This window comes from Belonocnema kinseyi, chromosome 7 (assembly GCF_010883055.1).
Source record: "Belonocnema kinseyi isolate 2016_QV_RU_SX_M_011 chromosome 7, B_treatae_v1, whole genome shotgun sequence".
NCBI classification, from domain to species: domain Eukaryota; kingdom Metazoa; phylum Arthropoda; class Insecta; order Hymenoptera; family Cynipidae; genus Belonocnema; species Belonocnema kinseyi.
In genome coordinates this window covers 60,439,855-60,459,229 of record NC_046663.1, presented here as the reverse complement: position 1 = coordinate 60,459,229, position 19,375 = coordinate 60,439,855, and the positions used below count along the sequence as shown (strand labels likewise).

Genomic DNA, 19,375 nt, shown 5'->3' with positions numbered 1-19,375 from the left:
CATTTAATTTCGAGGACAAATATTCTGAAAGTGATTTTTAAAAAGTAAATGTATTAAATATGCACATAATTGATAGATTGAAGCGTATTATTTAAATCATTGATTGCTTTTTAACAAAAAAGAGAAAGAAATGAAATTGTAATTAACTAAAAATATTTTCTTATATTACGCAAGATGTAGTTCTCTATAATTGGTCTTCTTACCCTTTTTCTGTAGGATATGTACGAAACGAGCAGTTTTGAATAAATCTTTTTTTGCTAAAAATAGCTCAAAATAGCAAAAAAATATTGTTTTTTTGAAGAGGCATAACTCTTGATCTATTAAGACTAGAAGATTCAATTTTTTTTAATTTACGAAAAACTTCCTGCCCTGCAACTTTTTATCTTGCACCATTTACGTAGCTCTACCGAGAAGCGAATAAATTAAAAAAAAAACTGAACACGAGTAATTTGCCCTGAAAAATAGGTAAAAAGTGTTCAACTTTGTGAGGCTTTAACCTATGACCTGTTGGGGCTAGGTCTTTGCATTTTTTTATAATTACTCGAAATTGCGTCTACTTTAATTGACGTTTTGAACATTTTTGTTGTAAAATTAACCGGTTCCAAAGTACAGGTACAAACTTCAGAATTGGTTTTTTTTTGTCTCTTCTAACAAAAATCCGGGTTCTTTGGAGTACCATAACTCGGCATCTATTGAAGATAGGAGGTTATTTTTTCCTTTAATGTTTTCAGAATTTTCTCGAGTTTAATTTTTCTATTGAACATTTTGCTCTAAAATTCAATGGGACGAGTCAGTCTACGCAAACACGATTTTTGGAACTTTTTTCAAAAATATCTCCGGGATGCGCGGGTCCTAAGCCGTTTTAGCAAAAAAACGCGCATTACCTACTTAATACGGTGTAAAAGTACCAGATGCCGGGACTATGAGGTTTTCTCATATTTTTAAATTGTTTCCAATTCATTTGAATTATTTTTTAAGTTCACCTTGATTTTTATGAATTTCGTCGAAAATGGCGCATATGTGGAAAACGGCCATGCGGCGGCGCTAGTAGTAACTTTGTTCTAGTTGAGCCGTTACAAACTCTTAAAAAAATATCAAGAAAACGGTTTATTTATGTAATTATTGTAAAAATGACACGGTGGATTTTTCTAATAGTTCTGTTTTTTTATCGAATCATTTCCATTAATTATCGCTCCGGTATGAAAATCAGGTTATAAAAGTAAACTCAGAGAACATACGAAGATCCCGAATAAAAGAGTTAGAACCTTTTTAATAATTATGAAAAATCTGAGGAGAAATGGTTTTGGTTTTATTTTAAAAGAATAATTTTAAGTTTGAAAAATTTTAAAATGCGGGTTAAAAGAATATGAATGACCTTTTTTTTTTTAAATTTTTCAAGATTTACAAATTTTGTAGGTAAACTAAATTTTTCAGGGTGTGAAAAAAGTTTCTAAAATTCATGGGAAATTTTTAAATGATTGTTTTGTCAAAAATTTCAAGAGAAAATCGAAAAAAGATTACAAAAATTTTTGAAGTATTTCCTAAAATCTTTAAAAAGTGTGAAAGATTTTAAAGCAAAATGTGGCCATATTACATAATTTTAGGAAAAATTGCAGTGAGCTTAAGAGGTATTCAAAAGTTTTGAAATGAATTAAAAATAATTAAAACTTGTAAAGATTTTTTAAGAATTTTGTAAAATTTCACGTAAATGAAAGAGTTTTTTCAGATTCATAAGAAAAATTAAAATAATTTTTTATTTAGAAAAATTAATTTGAAGAGATTATTGAAAAAGATTTTAGAAGATTTCAAAAATATTCAAATAAGAATCGGAAAGATTTTAAGGAATTTTTTTAATTTTGCAGAATAAATAAAAAATGCAGGAAAAATTAGAATAATCTTTAGAAATTAGAAGGTTTAAAAGGTCTGATAAGATTTAAAAAAGAGTTTTTCTTATATTCGTGTGCAAATTTTAAATAATTTTTTATTTCAAAAAATGAACTTCAAGAGAAAATTGGAAAAGGTTTGTGAACTTAAAAACGATTTTCTGAAATTTCGAAAAATAGTTTAGAAGATTTTAAAGGAAAATGTTTCGATTTGGTATGATTGCAAACTAAAAACGAACAAAAGTTGGGTAAATTCAAGAAATATTTAGTAAAATTTAAAATAGTTTCGAATATTTCAAGAGAATAAACAAATTTTCTTAAAACTGCTGGGAAAATGTAGAAGATTTTAAGGTATTTTTTAAAATTTGGAATGATATTTATAAATTTTGAGAAAAATTCGTGTCGTTTTCGAAGAAAATGTATCAAATATTTCTTGATTCCGTCCAACTTCTAAAAGTTCTAAACATCTTTTAAAAGAACTCTAATTCTTCATAATATTTCGTAAAATCCTATATCATGAACAAAATTCTTTAAAATCTTCCAGGTTTTTTTTTGGCAAGCCTGAAATATTTAAAAATCTTTTAAATTGTCTTAAGAATCGTATGAAAATTATATTTACATAAATTCAAGAACAAGGTGATAATACTTATTTTCTTGTTTTCAATTCTCAGAATTTAATTTCAGCATGCATTTATTATAACACTTCGAAAAATAATTTTAGAATAATTTGAGTATTGTCCGAAATAAAAAAAATGGTCTTTCTTTAAAATTTGGCATTCAAATTTTAAAATATTTTAGCTTTGTTAAGAAGTCTAAATGATAAAAAAAATATCACATTTAAGAGCTCGTTATTTCCTTGTAATAGAAAACAATATTTTAGAATTTATCATATTCCTTGTTTATCATCTATAGATGTAATAATTTTATTTATTATATAGTAGCATTATATTTTAAAACGGTAATATAAAAAAATTAGTTCTTCATCACTATATTTAAAAGTGTTAGAATATCCGGGACTAACACAAAATAACAAAAAAATAAATTACAAAATCTTAAAATAGCAAGAAGAAAAATTTCCGAATTATAAAATAAATTAATTGTTAAATTCCCATAAATATTTCTATTTCTGAAATTTAAGTTTGACGAAATTTAAAATTTGCCGAAAACAATTAATAAATTATTAATTAATGATTAATTAAATTGTTTGTCTTATTTATAATTATGTTAATAGATCATAAATTAATAAACAATTAACTATGTTCAGCAGTTCTAAATTTCGAGAACGAAAATATTTGTGGGAATTTAATCATTCCTTTATTTTACAAATCAGTCTTGAAGTCGGTGAATTTTATTTTCGGATATTTTTTAATTCGAGATTTTATTTTTCGCCAAATAAAGATCTTGCCGTTGTTTGAAATTTGTAAAATTTTATAATTTGATAATAATATATATTTTTGGTTTTTTTTTCATTCATTTGTGTATTCGTTATTTATTTTATATATTTATTACGGAAATCAGTGAAATTTTTTTTTTTTTTTAATCTTTCCATTCGTTTGAATTTCTTCTAATTTAATATGAATTGTTTTGTGTTCTTACGAATTTATCCTGAATTGGTTACCCTTTGAAGGCGAAAAAAGTACACTTTGCTTCCTGTATTTTATCCCATATGGACTGTGGCGCCTGTCATTGTAATAAAGTAAATAAAAATAAATGTTATTTATTGTTTAGTGTGGCCAACACAGCGAAGCGAGCATTTTTAATTTGGCTCTCAGTGCTCCTATTTAACAACTCTGTAACCGGCTTATCAGCACTCGGAACGTCCTTGGTGATCGCCGGGGTATTGTTGTACAATCGAGCTCAAGAATACGACAAACTGAAGCTCACGACTCTCAGGCTTCAGAAATCAGCAAAAATCAACTTACAATGACGCTAGAATATCGAGCTTGAAACATTCTACTAGGATTAAGAAAATACTGTTTATAACAGTCTTTGAAACAGGATTAGTATTTATAAATCAAGGCGTATTTAATACCCGTGTTTTATTTATTGTACGTGAAATTGTTGACAATTAACCTCACTGCACAATATCAAAGCGACTTTTGTCGAAAATACGACTGACTCAGTTGTTGAAACATTCTATCATGAATTATAAAAAAAATACGAGTAACTTAATTAGGGAAAATTTCGATTGGCGATAAGGCATAATTTATCAACTTCATTTATTATTTAATTTTATATCAACTTGCCTACCTTGCATTTTGTTTTCTACGAGTCAAACAATTTTCTGTATGTATAATATTATCATAAAGGTCAAAACAATTTTAACCAATTAAATTTGTTTACTTTTCTCTTACTTCCGAATCGAAATTCTTATGCAGGGTGTGTAAATTTTTTAAGTAATTTTTCTGCTTTCACCCTAAAGTTTTTTTCGAATGCCCAAAAAAATCTTTAAATTTGAGCCAATTCGGTTAATATCGGTGATAAAAAAATGACCCATGGCCTCGCTGAATGCGACATATAATTTCCAAAGGACTTTTCAATGCTGAACATGGACTTGGCTTTCGTCTGTTGCTACCAGGTCTAGTTTAATGTTCTCAAAATTATTATATTCTCAAAAAAGTGAAAAAAGTACGAAAAATTTATTTAACTTTCGATGAACTGCAATTCAGGATATATTTACTTTTTTGTCCAAAAAGTATAGGTCGATTTTTTTTCATAGGGAATAATTCTTGACATCAGATGTTAAATTGTGGAAGACAAGACAGTCACTCAAATTTCATTCGTTTCTGAATTGCATAGAATTGACAAACATAAGACAGTCAATCATATTGTTACTTATTTAAGAATTATGAATTTTAATTTGTTAAAAAAAATTTTTTTGAATTAAAAACTTCCGTAATCAATAATAAATATAAAATCATTTGTTTAAATAATTTTAAAATCACTTAAATAATGCGTCGTTGTTCAAGTTTGTAGTTTACCTAAAAAAGCTGAAGAAACATGTTATCTCTGCAACTTTTCAAAAGATTTTAATATTTTGAAATACTAATTTGTTTTCTAAGAATACTCGTACATGTTTAAATAAATTTAAATTATTTCAATTGATTATAATTTATGAAAGAATTAATAATGTCTAGAAAATATGTTAATTTTGCGACTTAACTGAAAAAAAAACAAATGTTAAAACAATTTAAGATAATTGAAATAATTGAGAATTACTTAATAAACCGCAATATCAGGTAATTGTTTCGAAATTCGTCTCTTAGGTTTACATTTTTTTAAATAATAATTTGGCTATTCCACTTTATGTCGAAACTTTTTTTCAGTTGAAAATTCACGTGTTTTACTGAAAACTCGTATTTTTCTAAAAAAAAAATGAATCCTGTTAGTTGATAATTATTTGTTTTAACTGGCAATGTAGCTATTTAATGTTTAATTGAAAATTCATCTCTTGGTTGAAAATTATTTTTTTTTAACTGATATTTTACGTGTTCCACTTTTGATTTAAGATTTTTGTTTAAGCTGAAAAATGAATGTATTTTTATGGAAATTTGTTTGTTTTTTTTTTTGTACAAAATTAATGTTCTTGGTTTATTTTTTTTAACTCAAAATTTACTTAATCTAGTTTTAATTTTTTTAACTATTCCACTTTAGGTTGAAACTTCTTTTCAGTTGAAAATTCATATTTTGGTTGAAAACCCGTATTTTTCATAGAAAATTAATCCTGTTAGTTAGTAATTATTTGATTTAACTGAAACTGTAGCTGTTTAATATTAGCTTGAAAATTCATCTCTTAGGTTGAAAATTATTATTTCTTAACTGATATTTTACGTGTTCCACTTTTGGTTTAAGATTTTTGTTTTGTCTGAAAAATTCATGTATTTTGAAGGAAATTCGGTTTTTTTTTAGAGAGAATTAATCTTCTTGGTTGATTTATTTACTGAAAATTTATCTCCTGACTCAATAATGATTATTTTTTTTAACTGAAAATCGAAATATTCAAAGCTTGGTTCGAAATTTATTTTATTTTCATTTTAAAACTCATGTATTTTGTAGAATATTTATCTTTTTCTGTTGAAAATTAATCTTTTTTGTTTAGATTTTAATTATTAAAGTTGAAGATTCATAATTTTAGTTTAAACTTGATCACTTTGTTGGAAAATTCGATTTTTTTGTTGGAAAATTGACTTTTTTTAACTGAAAATCTAACTTAGTTGGCAATTAATTCTTTAACTAAAAATTTACTTAATCCAGCTAAATATCCCATTATTTCAGTCGAAAATGCATATCCAATTGAAATTTCTTTTTCAACTGAAAATTTAAATATTCAATGTTTGGTTGACAATGATTGTATTTTTGTGAAAATTCGACTTTTTTTGGTCGAAAACAACTCTTTGTTGAAAATTCATCCTTTTTATTTTAAATTTAACTATTCCAGTAGAAGATTTATAATTTAGTTTAAAATTCCTCACTTTGTTGGGCAATTTAAGTATTTTGTTAAAAATTCGATTTTTTTTAGTTCATTTTTTTCTAACTGAAAATTTAACAATTCCATTTTTGGTAGAAAATTTATATTTTTTAGTTGAAGATTCGTATTTTTGGGTACAAAGATTGTATCATCTTCGTGCAAAAATGGTTGATTATTCCATAATTTTATTTCAAAATTCATCTCTATGGTCGAAAATTTCAATATGCAATTTTTAGTTTCAAATCAATGTATTTTCCTAAAACTTTATTTATTTTTTGTTCTAAAATATATCTTCTTTGGTGAAAAATAATCCAATTGTATTTTTCATAGTTTTAAATAATTTTGTTTTTAAATGAAAATCTAAATATTCAATAAGTATTTGGTTGAAAGTTCATGTATTTAGGTGGAAATTCGTCATTTTGGTCAAAAATATATCTTCTTTGTCGAAGTCATTTTTTTAAATATATTCAATTATTCCCGTAGAAGAATCATAATTTGAGAATTTTCTAGAATTTCGGAACATATGGAACGATTTTACAGGGCCTATTAGGTTTTATGATATTTTAAAAGACTCCAGGATTTTATCAGATTTCCAAAGTTTGTAGTGAGTAATGGATTTTAAAGCTCTCAATGTATTTGAACACATTTTCCGGAATTTCAGGAAATTTCATCATAAAATTTCACGGGATTCTTTAATATTTTAGTGTATTTTAAAGAATTCACTCTTGTTTAAGCGAAGTATTTTGTAAGAAGCATTTGACATATTTTAGGAAATTTTAAAAGATTCCAAGAAATTTTTATTTGATATCAATAATTTGAAGATATGTAGCGATTTTACAAGACCCATAAGGTTTTATGATGTTTTAAAACATTTCACTGTATTTTGTAAGGTTTTCGAGGATTTAAATGATTGTAAGGGTTTTTTATTCAGGATAGCCGCGGGACCGGGAAACCCGGGAAATGACAGTGAATTTTTTTTTTGCCGGGAATATTACAAATTTGTAGAAGAAAAATCTGTCCACGTTCGATTTCAACAGTTTTTAAATAATTAGTTGAACTTTTATGTTTTTAAATAATATTATTATTACAAATTTTTATTTTAACCTCACATTTTTAATTTAAAGAATTTTTAAATGCTTTCTTAAAGAATGAGCAAATAAAAAATAAAAGCCTTTGATGCTGAAAATTTTGGGATAAGAAACATTTTAATTTGATAAATAAGTTTTTTAAATTTACCTGTACTGTAAGTTATAAAAAGTGAACAAAAACGATTTTACAAAAATGATTTAAAATCAATTCAAAATTTCAGAATTTTCAGATTTTAACGTTAAAACTTAAACGGTTTCAATTTCAAAGTCTTAGTGATCAAACAAATGTGAACGTATGACTGAAAGTTTATAAACTATTTTCAACTTAAAAATAACTTCATAATAATAGATTCTTAATTAAAGGCTTTTATTAAATTAAAAATATTGTTTCAGTCTAAATTATTCACTTGTTAATCCATTCAATTTGAAATTTTTAATTTCAAAAAAGATTAATTATTGAATATTTAGCAATATTTGAATTTTTATTTAAGACAAGTAAATTGAAAATAAATATTTGAAAGCAAAGAATCTTTAACTGAATTGTTTGACATAGAAAGCGTGGAATCGTTAAAATTTCGAAGAGCCTTTAAACTTCTTAAACTTCTTGAATCTTTTTTGAAAATTTTGTTTGAATCTTTGAAAAACTTTTTAAATATTCTCTTAAAATAATTTTTCAAAATGAAAAATAGTTTTTAATTTTCCTATTAATCTTAAGAAAATGTTTTTATTTTTTTGAAGCCCTTCACAATTCTTGAAAAGAATCTAATTTTTTTGTTTAAAATCTGCAAAAATCTACATTTTGTTTTATATTAGGCTATAATTTTAAGTTTTACATTAAGTTTCAATCTTTTCAAAACGTGTACATACTCGTATCTCTTAAAATTACTAAAATTTCGCTGACAAATAAAAAATGTTCAATTGTTATTTATACATCCAAATTGTGAAGAAACGTTCTAAAATTTGCAGAATTTTCTGAAAATTGTAGAAAAAAATCAAATAGTTTTGACAGATATTTAGAAGTTCTGAAAAAATTTCCAAACTAATTTTAAATTTGAAACAAATTTAAAACATCTTCTAGATTTCTAAAGATTTAAGAAGTGTTCAGTTAAAATTTTTTTCAATATTTCATTTTTCTAGCTTAAAATTCCTTAAAATTATATAATTTTGAAATTTTTAAAGTTCATTGATTGATTTTTCAATTTAGAGCATTGAAAATGATAACGTGGATTTATATTTTTTCATATTGAAAAATGTTATTACCTTTAATTTTATACGCGTAAATTATTGAGCATTTGATACATTTTTTAATTTAAAACTTTTAAATTTCAAATTTAAAAGTTCAAAATTTAACAGTTCCACTTTGAGTGCTTTCATTTGTAGCTCAGTTTTTAGTACCTCAATTGGAAATTTTTTTAGCTTTAGTGTTCCATTTTTTGCGGGATTGGATTATATTTTACTGAATTTTAAAGGCTTCAAACATTTAAAAAGTTTTGAAATTAGTTTTCCATAATATTAGTTTAAAATTGATCTCTATTTAACTATTCCATTTTTTGTTAAAAATTGAAATGATCCTTTTTAGTTGAAAAATACGTATTTTTTTAATAAAAAATGTAATCTTATCGGTTGAAAATTAAGTTTCTAAATAAAAATTTACTTAATCCCGGGGAATATTCCATCATTTTAGTCGAAAATTCATATCTTTCTTGGAAATTTAATGTTTTTAACTGAAAATTTAATTATTTAATAAGTATTTGGCTGGAAATTCGTCTTTTTTGGGCAAAAACACATCTTCTTTGTGGAAAGTTCATTGTTTTTTTTTAATATTCAACTATTCCCATAGAGGATTCATAATTTGAGTTCAAAATGTATCACTTTGCTGCAAAACAAAACTATTACGTTAGATTTTTTTTTCTTTTTTGAAATTTTTTTTTTTTTCAACTAAAAACTTTACTACTCCATTTTGTGTTAAAATTTATCTTATTTACTTGAAACTGCTACAATTCATTTAAAAAATTAATCTTTTTATCGTTGAAAATTGAATTATTTGGTTAAAAATTCACCTATCATTTAAAAAAGTTACTTTCACAAATGAAAAAAAAAGTTAATTAATTTTAAATATGAATAGTATTATTTTCATACATTCAGATATTTAAAAGAACTGAAAAAAAATATTTATAATAAACTCACCAAATTACATACATATTCAGAGACTATTTTAAAAAACTGCGAAATACTTGAATGACTTCCTACTATGAAGAATTAAGTCTGAAAAAATCTTGAGAAACCTGGAAAAACTTAGAAACTGTCGGGGAATTTTTCCATGATTTGAAAAGACACCCTTTATGAAATCCGTGGCCTTAAAAATGAGATTCCGCAAAGATATCAAATAATCAGTATAATAAGAAATAAGAGTCGTCAAGATCGAATTTTAAAACACCGCAAAGATCACGACCGCAGGATAGAAAGGAAACTGGACTTTCTTTGAAATGAAATACCATTCTTAATGTCACATCTAAAGAAAAAGCAATTTATTTTGCTTGGTTATCATTCCTCTTTTTTCTTAATATCATAAAGCGTACTTACAATATAAAATATAGAACGATACACTTGAACAAGTATCATAAGATATTTTCATAACCGTTTGTTATCAAACGCGTAGATATTATGGAATGGTAATTTAATTTAATTCCTAATATCTTACATTAATCTTGCAAAAGTAAGTGTCAATATTTACTGTTTCCACAAAATCAATTTCAAGACAAATTAGAAAACACATAATTGAGATGCTCATTTGAAGTAACAATACCCATTATTCATTTTTTATTCTATGTACAAAAACATCAATTTTAAATTAAGTTCCTATTTACTGGTGTTTCCTTAAAAACAATTTCAATGTCTTTAATTTTTTCCAGAAATAATTTAATTATCCTAGAAAAACTTAGACGCTTTATGCGTTGAAAAAAATTAATTAACATTTGCATAGTCACATGATTATTAAAAATTGACTCTGTCTAGTCGTTTCGAAAGTCTAGTCACACGACGAAAGACATTGTACAAAATTAGGTACATTTCTATCTTACTTGCAGAATTATCTAGAAAATTCCTCTCAAATTACAGAATTAAAAAAACATAAGAATTTAACTGCCTGCAGTGAATCCAATATTCCAGAATTTTGTTTCCCTTATTGAGAAGCTTTCAGCGCCTGTTCAAGATCAGCAAGAAGATCCTTTTCAGTTTCGAGACCAACTGAGAGCCTGATTAGTTTATCCGTGATGCCCAATTTAGCCCTTTCGTCTTCCGGAACAGATGCGTGAGTCATTATGCATCTAAACAAAAAACAAGTAATTCAATTTTTATTTTTATTACTTATCGCTTTAAAATCTCAAAAATTAGGGTCATCCATAAACTATGTTACCAATATTGGGATATTTTAGACCCTCCGTTCGCGAACAAAACAGTTCGCTATGCAGTATTTTTGACCGCAAAGAATTTAAAAAAAAGGTGAAATTTTCATCCAAAATGCATGAATTTTCCAAAAAGCAGTTGTATTTTTCAACCGATCCTATGAATTGTCAACAAAAAAGTCAATTTTCTACCAAGCACTTAATTTTTCAAATAAATTTTTAAACAAATAGTTGAACTTTCTGCCAAAAAAGTTGAAAATAGTATTTTTTGGCAGAAAGTTATCCTTCTGGATTCAAAAATTATTATTTTTTAAACTAAAAATTTACTTAATCTAATTGAATATTCCATAATTTTAGTTGAAATGCCATCTATTAGGCTACAAACTTTTTTTTTTTTAATTGGAAATTTAACTATTCGATGCTTGGTAGAAAAAGTATCTTTTTTACTTAAAGCTTATGTATTTGCTGAATACTCGTCTTTTTTTTAAAAATGCATCACTTTGTTGGAAACCTTAATTATTCTGTTGAGCATTCGATTTTTATGGTTGAATTTGTTTACTAGAAATTTAACTATTCCACTTTTGGTGGAAATTTCATCTTTTTTAATTGATTTTTTTTTGTAAAAAAATTTTATCTTGTTTGAAAATTAATTTTTTAACTAAAAATGTACTTAATCCAGTTATTCAACTCTTACGTATAAATTTAATGTTTCTAATTCAATATTTAACTAATCCAGTTGATTATTCCATAATTTAGTTGAAAATTCATCTTTGGCTGAAAAGTTTTTTTTGAACGAAATTTTTAATATAAAATGTTTGGTTGAAAATGAGTATATTTTTGAGAAAATTCTTGTTTTTTGGTCGAAAATAAATACACCTTCTTGAAAAATCATCTACGTTGTTTAAAATTTAAGCATATATCCTAGTAGAAGATTCATCATTTTAGTTTTTAATTCATCAGTTTGCTGGAAAATTTAAATATTTTGTTGAAAATTTGATTTATTATTTTGAAAAGTGATTTTTTGTTTTAACTGACAATTTAACTATTTCATTTTTTGTTGAAAATTTATTTTCTTTATTTAAAAATTCATCTTTTTTGGTAAACAAAATTAATCTCCTTGGTCGAAAATTAATCTTTTAACTAATAATGTACTTAATCCAGTTTGAAATTCCATCATTGTTGGTCGAAAATAAAACTTCTTCGTTGAAAATTGATAGAATTGGTAAAATATTCGAACACGAAGAAGAATTTAAAAAATAGTTGAATTTTCATCAGAAATACATGAATTAAAAAAAACAGGTGTATTTTCCACCAGACACTATACATTCTAAACAAAAAAGTTAATTTTCTACAAAGTAGTTAATTTTTCAAATAAATAGTTCAATTTTTAACTAAATAGTTTAATTTTTTACCAACATAGTTAAAATTTCAATCAAATAGTTGCACTTTAAACTAAACCAGTAGAATTGAACCAAAAAATAGATAAATCCACAGCCAAAAAGATTAATTTTGTACCCAAAAAGATAAATTTTCAATAAAATGGATCAATTTTTCACCCTACACTATGAATTTTTAACAGAAAGTTGAATTTCTACCAAGTAGTTAACTTTTCAAATTAATCGTTTAATTTGTAACCAAATAAATAAATTTTTTACCAAAATAGTTGAATTTCCAAACAAAAAGATGAATTTTTAAACAAAAAAGGCGTCTTTTCTACGAAATATTTAATTATTAACAAAAAAGTTAATTTTCCACTACATAGTTTGATTTTTTAAGCAAAAAGAAAACGAATTTTCCACAAAGCAGTTTAATTTTCGAAACAAAAACTCTAATACTTGCCATTTCATCAAAAAAAATATTTAAATTTTAATTAAAAAAACAGTATAATTTAACCCAAAAATTTCTTTTTAACAAAGTAATTAATCTTTAAACCAGGTAGTTGGATTTTCAGACAACTAAAATTAATTCACAATGACTAGTGTAATTGATGATATTTCATTAAAAACAGTTTTTAATTTGAATAAAAAACAATTGAATGCAATAAAAAAGTACGAATTTCCAACAAAATAGTTCAATTTTGAACCAGAGATTATTTTTCAACGAAAAAAAACAGAATTTTTAACTAAAAAGATTAAATTCATAACAAAAAACATGAATTTTCAATAGAATACTTAGATGTTCAACTAAAATAGATGAAATTTACACCAAACAGTTGAATTTTTATCTAAAAAAAGATAAATTTCCAAATAAAAATGTAGTCATTAAATTTTCATTATAAAAAAGTGAATTTTCAACGAACAAAGAAACGAATTATCAACAAAACAGTAACATTTTGTATCAAACAGATGAATCTTAAATTAATAAGATAAATTTTCAACAAATTAGTTGAACTTTCAACCAAGTTCTTAAATTTTTCACCAAAAATATGAGTTTTTAACAAAACAGTTGCATTTTTTCACGTAGTGCTCACACACACGCGAGAATTTTTTTTCCAGAAATTTGACTTTTATCACACAAATATTTATCAAAATTTCAATTTTTGAAATATAGCAAAAAAAACTTCCTGCGTTTTACTTTCAAAATAGCATAGTTTCAAGAAAAAAATTGACATTATAACGAAATTTGAAGAAAGTATATTTAGTTTACAGTTTAAATTTATGATTTTTCATGAAACTCATAAAATCAAATAAGTCAGTTTTGACCGACTAAAATAAAGTGAAAAAAATCTTTTTATGAGAAAAACTGTATTTTCTTTTAATGTATACTAATTATTACTAATTAATAATGATTAGTAATAAATAATAATAATGAATTATTGCTAATAATTGTTAATTAATTATTTAATTACTCTATTAATCATTCCATTAATAATTAGTTCCATTTTAAACCGTTTCTACGAAGATGCGTATACGCAAAGTTAGCGTGGGTCCATAAGACCCAGTGACCAAAAAACAAAACTAAAGGAAAATTCTTTAAAACGGGCAAAAAACAGATATTCTTAAAACAGGGGAAAAGAGGGTATTATTAGGAAGAGCGTGAAAGTCTGTTATTTCAAAATTGATTAAGTTCTTATTGAACTAATCGTTGTAGGGAAACCTTTCGCAAACATTACTTCCACTGAACCCCCCCTCCCAAACTTTTACCAACCGTAGTTTTTTGCCACCCCCCCCCCCTCCTAAAATTGGTAACGTAGTTTATGGAAGATTTCAAAGACAGAAAGTTGAAAGTCCTTTTCTCTATTTCTAAAATGATCAGAAAGTGTAACGACTTTAAGAATATTTGCAATTTCACTTACGGTAATTCAGCAAGTGACTCGTAACCTCCCAGCGACTCTGCCAAAATAAATACCTTCAAAGCTTTTAAAAATTTATGGGAATCGCCCTTGATGTAAAATGTAATCATACCACTGTGGCCTGTGGTTTGTTTTAATGCTAATTCATACTGTGGATGTGTTGGAAGATCTGAAATAATAAATTTGCATCTCAAGTAAATTAAATTCTAAATCAAATTTAAAAAAAGAATAATTAGTTTTTTTAAAATTGGTGAATTGGATTTTTAAAAACTCACAAGGGTGAATCACCTTACTGACAAAGGGGTGATTTTCTAAAAATTTAGCTACTGCTATTCCGTTTTTCATGTGCTGTTGCATTCTCACCTCCAAAGTTTTAAGACTTCGATTGACTAGAGAACAGTCAAATGGAGATGGAACTATTCCCATTGCTGAAAATATAATAGAAAATTATTATGGGCAATATTTCTCATTGAAGAACAAACTCAAAAATAAACAATTCTTTATTTTAATTTTATTTTATTCAAAAGTACCATTTTGAATAAAACGCAATCTCTGCTCCAGATCCTCTCTTTTCGTAATGGTCGCTCCCATAATTACATCTGAGTGCCCATTCATATATTTCGTTAGCGAATACATAACAATATCAGCACCAAGATCCAAGGGTCGCTGAAATAATTTACCATCTTAAATTACAAAGAGTGTCTAGTGAAACGGAAAATCGGGAAACCCCCAATTTTTTTAAATTTAAAATCGAGAATTTTTGTCTGCTATCGCAAAATCAACTTTTTTTACTGTATCTTCTTTTTATTGTTTAGTCGAGAATCAGAAAGTGGAAAATCTAATTCCTTCAAGTGTCGTGACAGCATCAAAGTTTTTCGATGATTTGCTACCATTTTTTTAAATGTTAATTACAGGCCTCGGACTCAATATTCTAATGGAATTATTTGACACTTTTTTGAGCAAGGAAACTAATTGGATACTGTTTCGAAAAAATGGCACTATTTCATCACAATTGTCAGATTACGACACTACTCCTTTTCTTTTCCTTGAAAAATATTGATTTAGGGATCTTACAGTTTCTTATTAATTAACAAAGCAATTCAACTTTTAAGAAAGTAGTTGGATTTTCAATAAAATAATTCAATTTTAAACCGAAAAGATGAATTTTCAACACAGAATAATTTTCTACCAAAAACGATGAATTTTCAACAAAAATATATAAACATTTAACCAAATGGTTGAAATTTCAACCAAGAAGATTACTTTTCTACCAGGAAGGACGAATTTTAAATACAATACATACATTTTTAAACAAATAGTTGAATTTTCAGTCAAGAAGATTAATTTTATACGAAATTAAACGATTTTTAAACAACTTAGATAAAGCAACTGAATATTTTCAACAATGGATGTGATGTTGGTACAAAAATGTTTAACAAAAATACAGTACTTAAATTTCCATTTAAGCGAATTAATTTCTGATTTTAAAATTAGCGATCTTTTTACCTAACAGTTTAAGTTTGAACAAAATAATTGAATTCTCTACTAAACTGTTGATTTTTAAGTCGAGCATACGAATCTTCTACAAACTCGTTAAATTTTCAACTCAAACAGATTAATTTTTAACCTAAAAAGTGAAATTTTTTCAGAAAGAGATGAATGTTAAAGCCAAAACAACGAATGTTTAACAAAAGTTGCAATAGTTGATATTACGAAAAAACACAAATTTTAGTTTCAAATAAAAAACAGATTAAAAAAAAAGAATTTTCAACAAAAAAATCAATCCTTAAATAAACCAGAATAATTTTTAAGCCAAAAGTTGCATTTTTAATTGAAAAATTGATTTTCTACCAAAAGACGAATTTGAAATGTAAAAAAATGTATTAAATCATTTGATGTTAATTGTTTTTTTGTTTACTAGCATAAATAAAATCGATATTTTTGTAATATTTATTTTTATTTGTCAATCGTGAAAGAAGCTATTAACATAAAATTATTCAAAAAGATGAATGTTCAATAAAATAGTTGAATTTTGAAAAACAAAAATTTTTAGTCAAGAAAGATATACAATTTTATTCAAATTATAGAATTTTCAAGCCAAAAAGAAAAAATGTCAACAAAAGTACCACTTTTTAACATAATTTTTAAATTTCCAACAAAATAATTTAATTTTGAAGCAATAAATAAAATTTTTAACGAAAACAAACGACAAACTTATGAATTTTCAAACAAAAACATGAACTTTTAAGAAAGTAGTTTAACTTTCAACTAAGGAGTTTAATTTTCATCCTAAAAAGCTGAATTCTCAACGAAAAATGTAATACAGTGATTAATATTTTAAAAAATAGTTTTAATTTCCAACAAAAACGATTTTTCAACAAAATACTTGAATCCTTAACTTAAACAGCATAATTAAAAAATCCGTTGCATTTATAATTACAAAAATTAATTTTCTAACACAAAACACGAATTTTGAAGTTTCGCTATTAAGTGGAAATACGAGAGAGGGGAAGTCAGCGAAGCCTGTAATAAGCAAATTGGAATTTAGATAATTTATGAGCTAAAGAAGAACATTTTAAATATTAGAATAGTGAATCTGAAACGTGTAACTATATAAGAATCTGGTCAATTCAAGAAAATTTAACAAAAATAGTGCAAATGTTAACGTTTTATGTTTAATTAAAATAAAGTCTAGTATAATAAATATTTTAAAACTTTGAGAGTTGACAGAGAAACCGATACTCTGAGAAAGGCGACCCGAACTCAAGAGAAAAAGATATCAAGGTCTATGGCTTAATGTCTCTGTTTGTTAAATTTTAAAAAACGAAAATTAGAGACGCAATATTAACAAGAAAATTTGTGCAAAAATTATTTTTGAACAAAAAGGCTCAAACATATTGTGAATCCAAAACTGGATAAATTCCAGTTTCAACTCGGAATTTGTTAAAAATAGAAAATTCCTTCTTCAAATCCGGAATTTTAATACTTTTCGAAAATCTTCCGTTTCCAAAAAGAATTCGAATTTTCGGAAAATTCCCTGTTCCAATTTATAATTTTAATCTTTCTCGAAAATATCCAGTTTCAACTTAGAATTAGAATTCATTCTAATAAAAAATTTCCTGTTTCAGCTTAGAATTTATTAAAATTTTAACATTCCCTGTACCAAGAAGAATTATAATTCTCTCGGATAAATACCAGTTTCAATTCAGAGTTGGTTAAAATTTGAAAATTTTCTGCTTCAACTCTGAATTAGAATTCTTTGAAAAAATTTCCTGTTCCAATTCACAATTTTGTTCCTTTTCGAAAATTTTCAGTGCTAGATCGGAATTTGTTCAAATTTGAAATTCCCGGTTATTATTCTGAATTATGTTATGTTAAATTATTTTAATTTTAAATAGTTAAAAAATCTTAAAATGCTTCGAAATTCTATTTCAAGATCTTAAAACATCTACATGTTGTTTCGATTTTTTTCAAATTCAAAAATATTATTAAAAGTGTTTCACAACTTCTAAATATCTTTTAAAATTATTCGAATTTAAAGGAATTAAAAAAAAATCATTTTCAATTTTCCTAGCAATCATAAAAACTGTTATTATTAAAAAGTTTCTAAATTTCAGGTTCGAAATCTGCCAAAATCTATATTTGGTCATAATAGCCGGGCTTTATCGGTACACGTGGACACTTTGTTTAAATTATTTGAAATCATTTCAAGTTTTTAATTAATTTTGATTTTTTTTTAAACTTCTAAATATTTCTTCAACTAACTCGATTTTTTCTTAGAATAATAGGTGTTCAATTGTTATTTATACATCAAAATTTAAGAAGTTGACTTACAAATTAAATGTTTCTAAATAGAAAAATTAAAATTGTAATGTTAAAAGTTTAGTTTTTTTGTTCCGTTTTGTGTATTTTATTTATAGCTATTAATTTTAAATGTATAATAAGATATTTCTAAATATTAAGTAATTGTCCTTTTTTTCTAATTTAAAAATTTTAAATTACTTGGTTTAGGAATGGAATGTTTTAGACTGAAATTTATAAAAAAGCCTTTAATTATAAATATATTATTTAAAAGTTATTTTAAAATTTAAAATAGTTTATAAAGTTTCAATAGGGCGTTTACATTTGCTTAAGACTTTCCTATTGAAACAGTTTAATTTTTAACGTCAAAATCTAGAAGTTCTAAAACTGTGAACTGATGCTGAATGGTTTTTACAATCAATTATTATTTATTTTTAAGATTGTAAAGTGCAGTTCAAATTTTAAAATCATTAATTAATTCATATTTACAGTTGATCAACTAAAAATTTTTGTTATCAAAAATCTTCGATTTTAAACATTTATGATTTATAAATGTTTACGTCTTTAAAATTGGATTTTGAAATTCTTTTAATTCAAATACGCATTCTAAACTGAATGATATCATAATTAAAAAAATTACAGTTTAACTAATTTAAAAAAAACGGTTGAAATCTAAGTTGGACGGATTTTTTTTCTAAAAATTTCTAAAACTCCCGGTCAAAAAATAAATTCACGATCATTTTCCAGGCTTTCCCGGTCTCATAAAATTTTCGGTCATTTCCCGGTCCAGCGGTCACGCTGGAAGAATTAATTTTTGACATAATTTAAAAACCAATAACAATTCCAAAAAAAATATAGTAAAAAATAGTGCCCATTTTCGTGAACTTATTAAAGAAATAACGCTTCCTTTTCCTTTTTCGTTCTATTTATTTTCAATTTGATGGTAAATTTTATAAGCAAAAATTTGGAACACCCACAATGGCCGTTTAATCAAAGACAGAAATTCCTGCTAATTTCCCCGTTTTTTCCCGGTTTGCAAACATTTTTTACGGTCAATGAAATTTAAAAAATCGAACACTAAAACTAAAAATTCATCCATTCGAAGTAATAAAAACTGGACTGCAAATAAAAGCACTCAAAGTGAAATTCTTGAATTTTAAACTTTGAAAATTAAAATTTAAAAGTTGTTTCATTCAATAATTTTGTATTTAAATGCTCTTACACGTATAAAATATAAGCTACTAACACTTTTCATCTGAACAATTTTAAATTAACAACAGTTAAACTGCCAAATTACAAATTTTAAACTTATATAAATTATAGAATTCAACCATTCAGATTCAATTCCAAAAATATAAATCATCGTTATTATTTTAAGCAATTTTAAATTATAATTCCAGTTCAGAATAGGTTCAAAATGGAAAATTACCTGCTTAAAT

General features: G+C 25.1%; 2 protein-coding genes across 3 annotated transcripts in view; one reads left to right on the top strand and one right to left on the bottom strand.

Annotated features, from left to right (window-relative positions):
- The window catches only part of LOC117177143 (solute carrier family 35 member E2A-like), a 28,614-nt gene extending 24,700 nt beyond the window's left edge, over positions 1 to 3,914 (top strand). The window contains exon 5 of the mRNA XM_033367643.1: positions 3,612 to 3,914. Coding sequence (XP_033223534.1) covers positions 3,612 to 3,810 — 199 coding nt within the window. The 3' untranslated portion in view covers positions 3,811 to 3,914. The remainder of the gene's footprint in view (positions 1 to 3,611) is intronic.
- A 6,025-nt stretch (positions 3,915 to 9,939) lies between these two features.
- The window catches only part of LOC117176717 (cystathionine gamma-lyase), a 33,525-nt gene continuing 24,089 nt past the window's right edge, over positions 9,940 to 19,375 (bottom strand). Inside the window, exons 4-7 of one of the 2 annotated variants that reach the window (XM_033366978.1) lie at positions 14,666 to 14,801; positions 14,411 to 14,563; positions 14,139 to 14,304; positions 9,940 to 10,765 (exon numbers count right to left, since the gene is read on the bottom strand). In XM_033366978.1, the coding sequence (XP_033222869.1) occupies positions 10,621 to 10,765; positions 14,139 to 14,304; positions 14,411 to 14,563; positions 14,666 to 14,801 (600 nt within the window). In that variant the 3' untranslated portion in view covers positions 9,940 to 10,620. The remainder of the gene's footprint in view (positions 10,766 to 14,138; positions 14,305 to 14,410; positions 14,564 to 14,665; positions 14,802 to 19,375) is intronic. The other variant, XM_033366977.1, reaches the window with a different exon arrangement.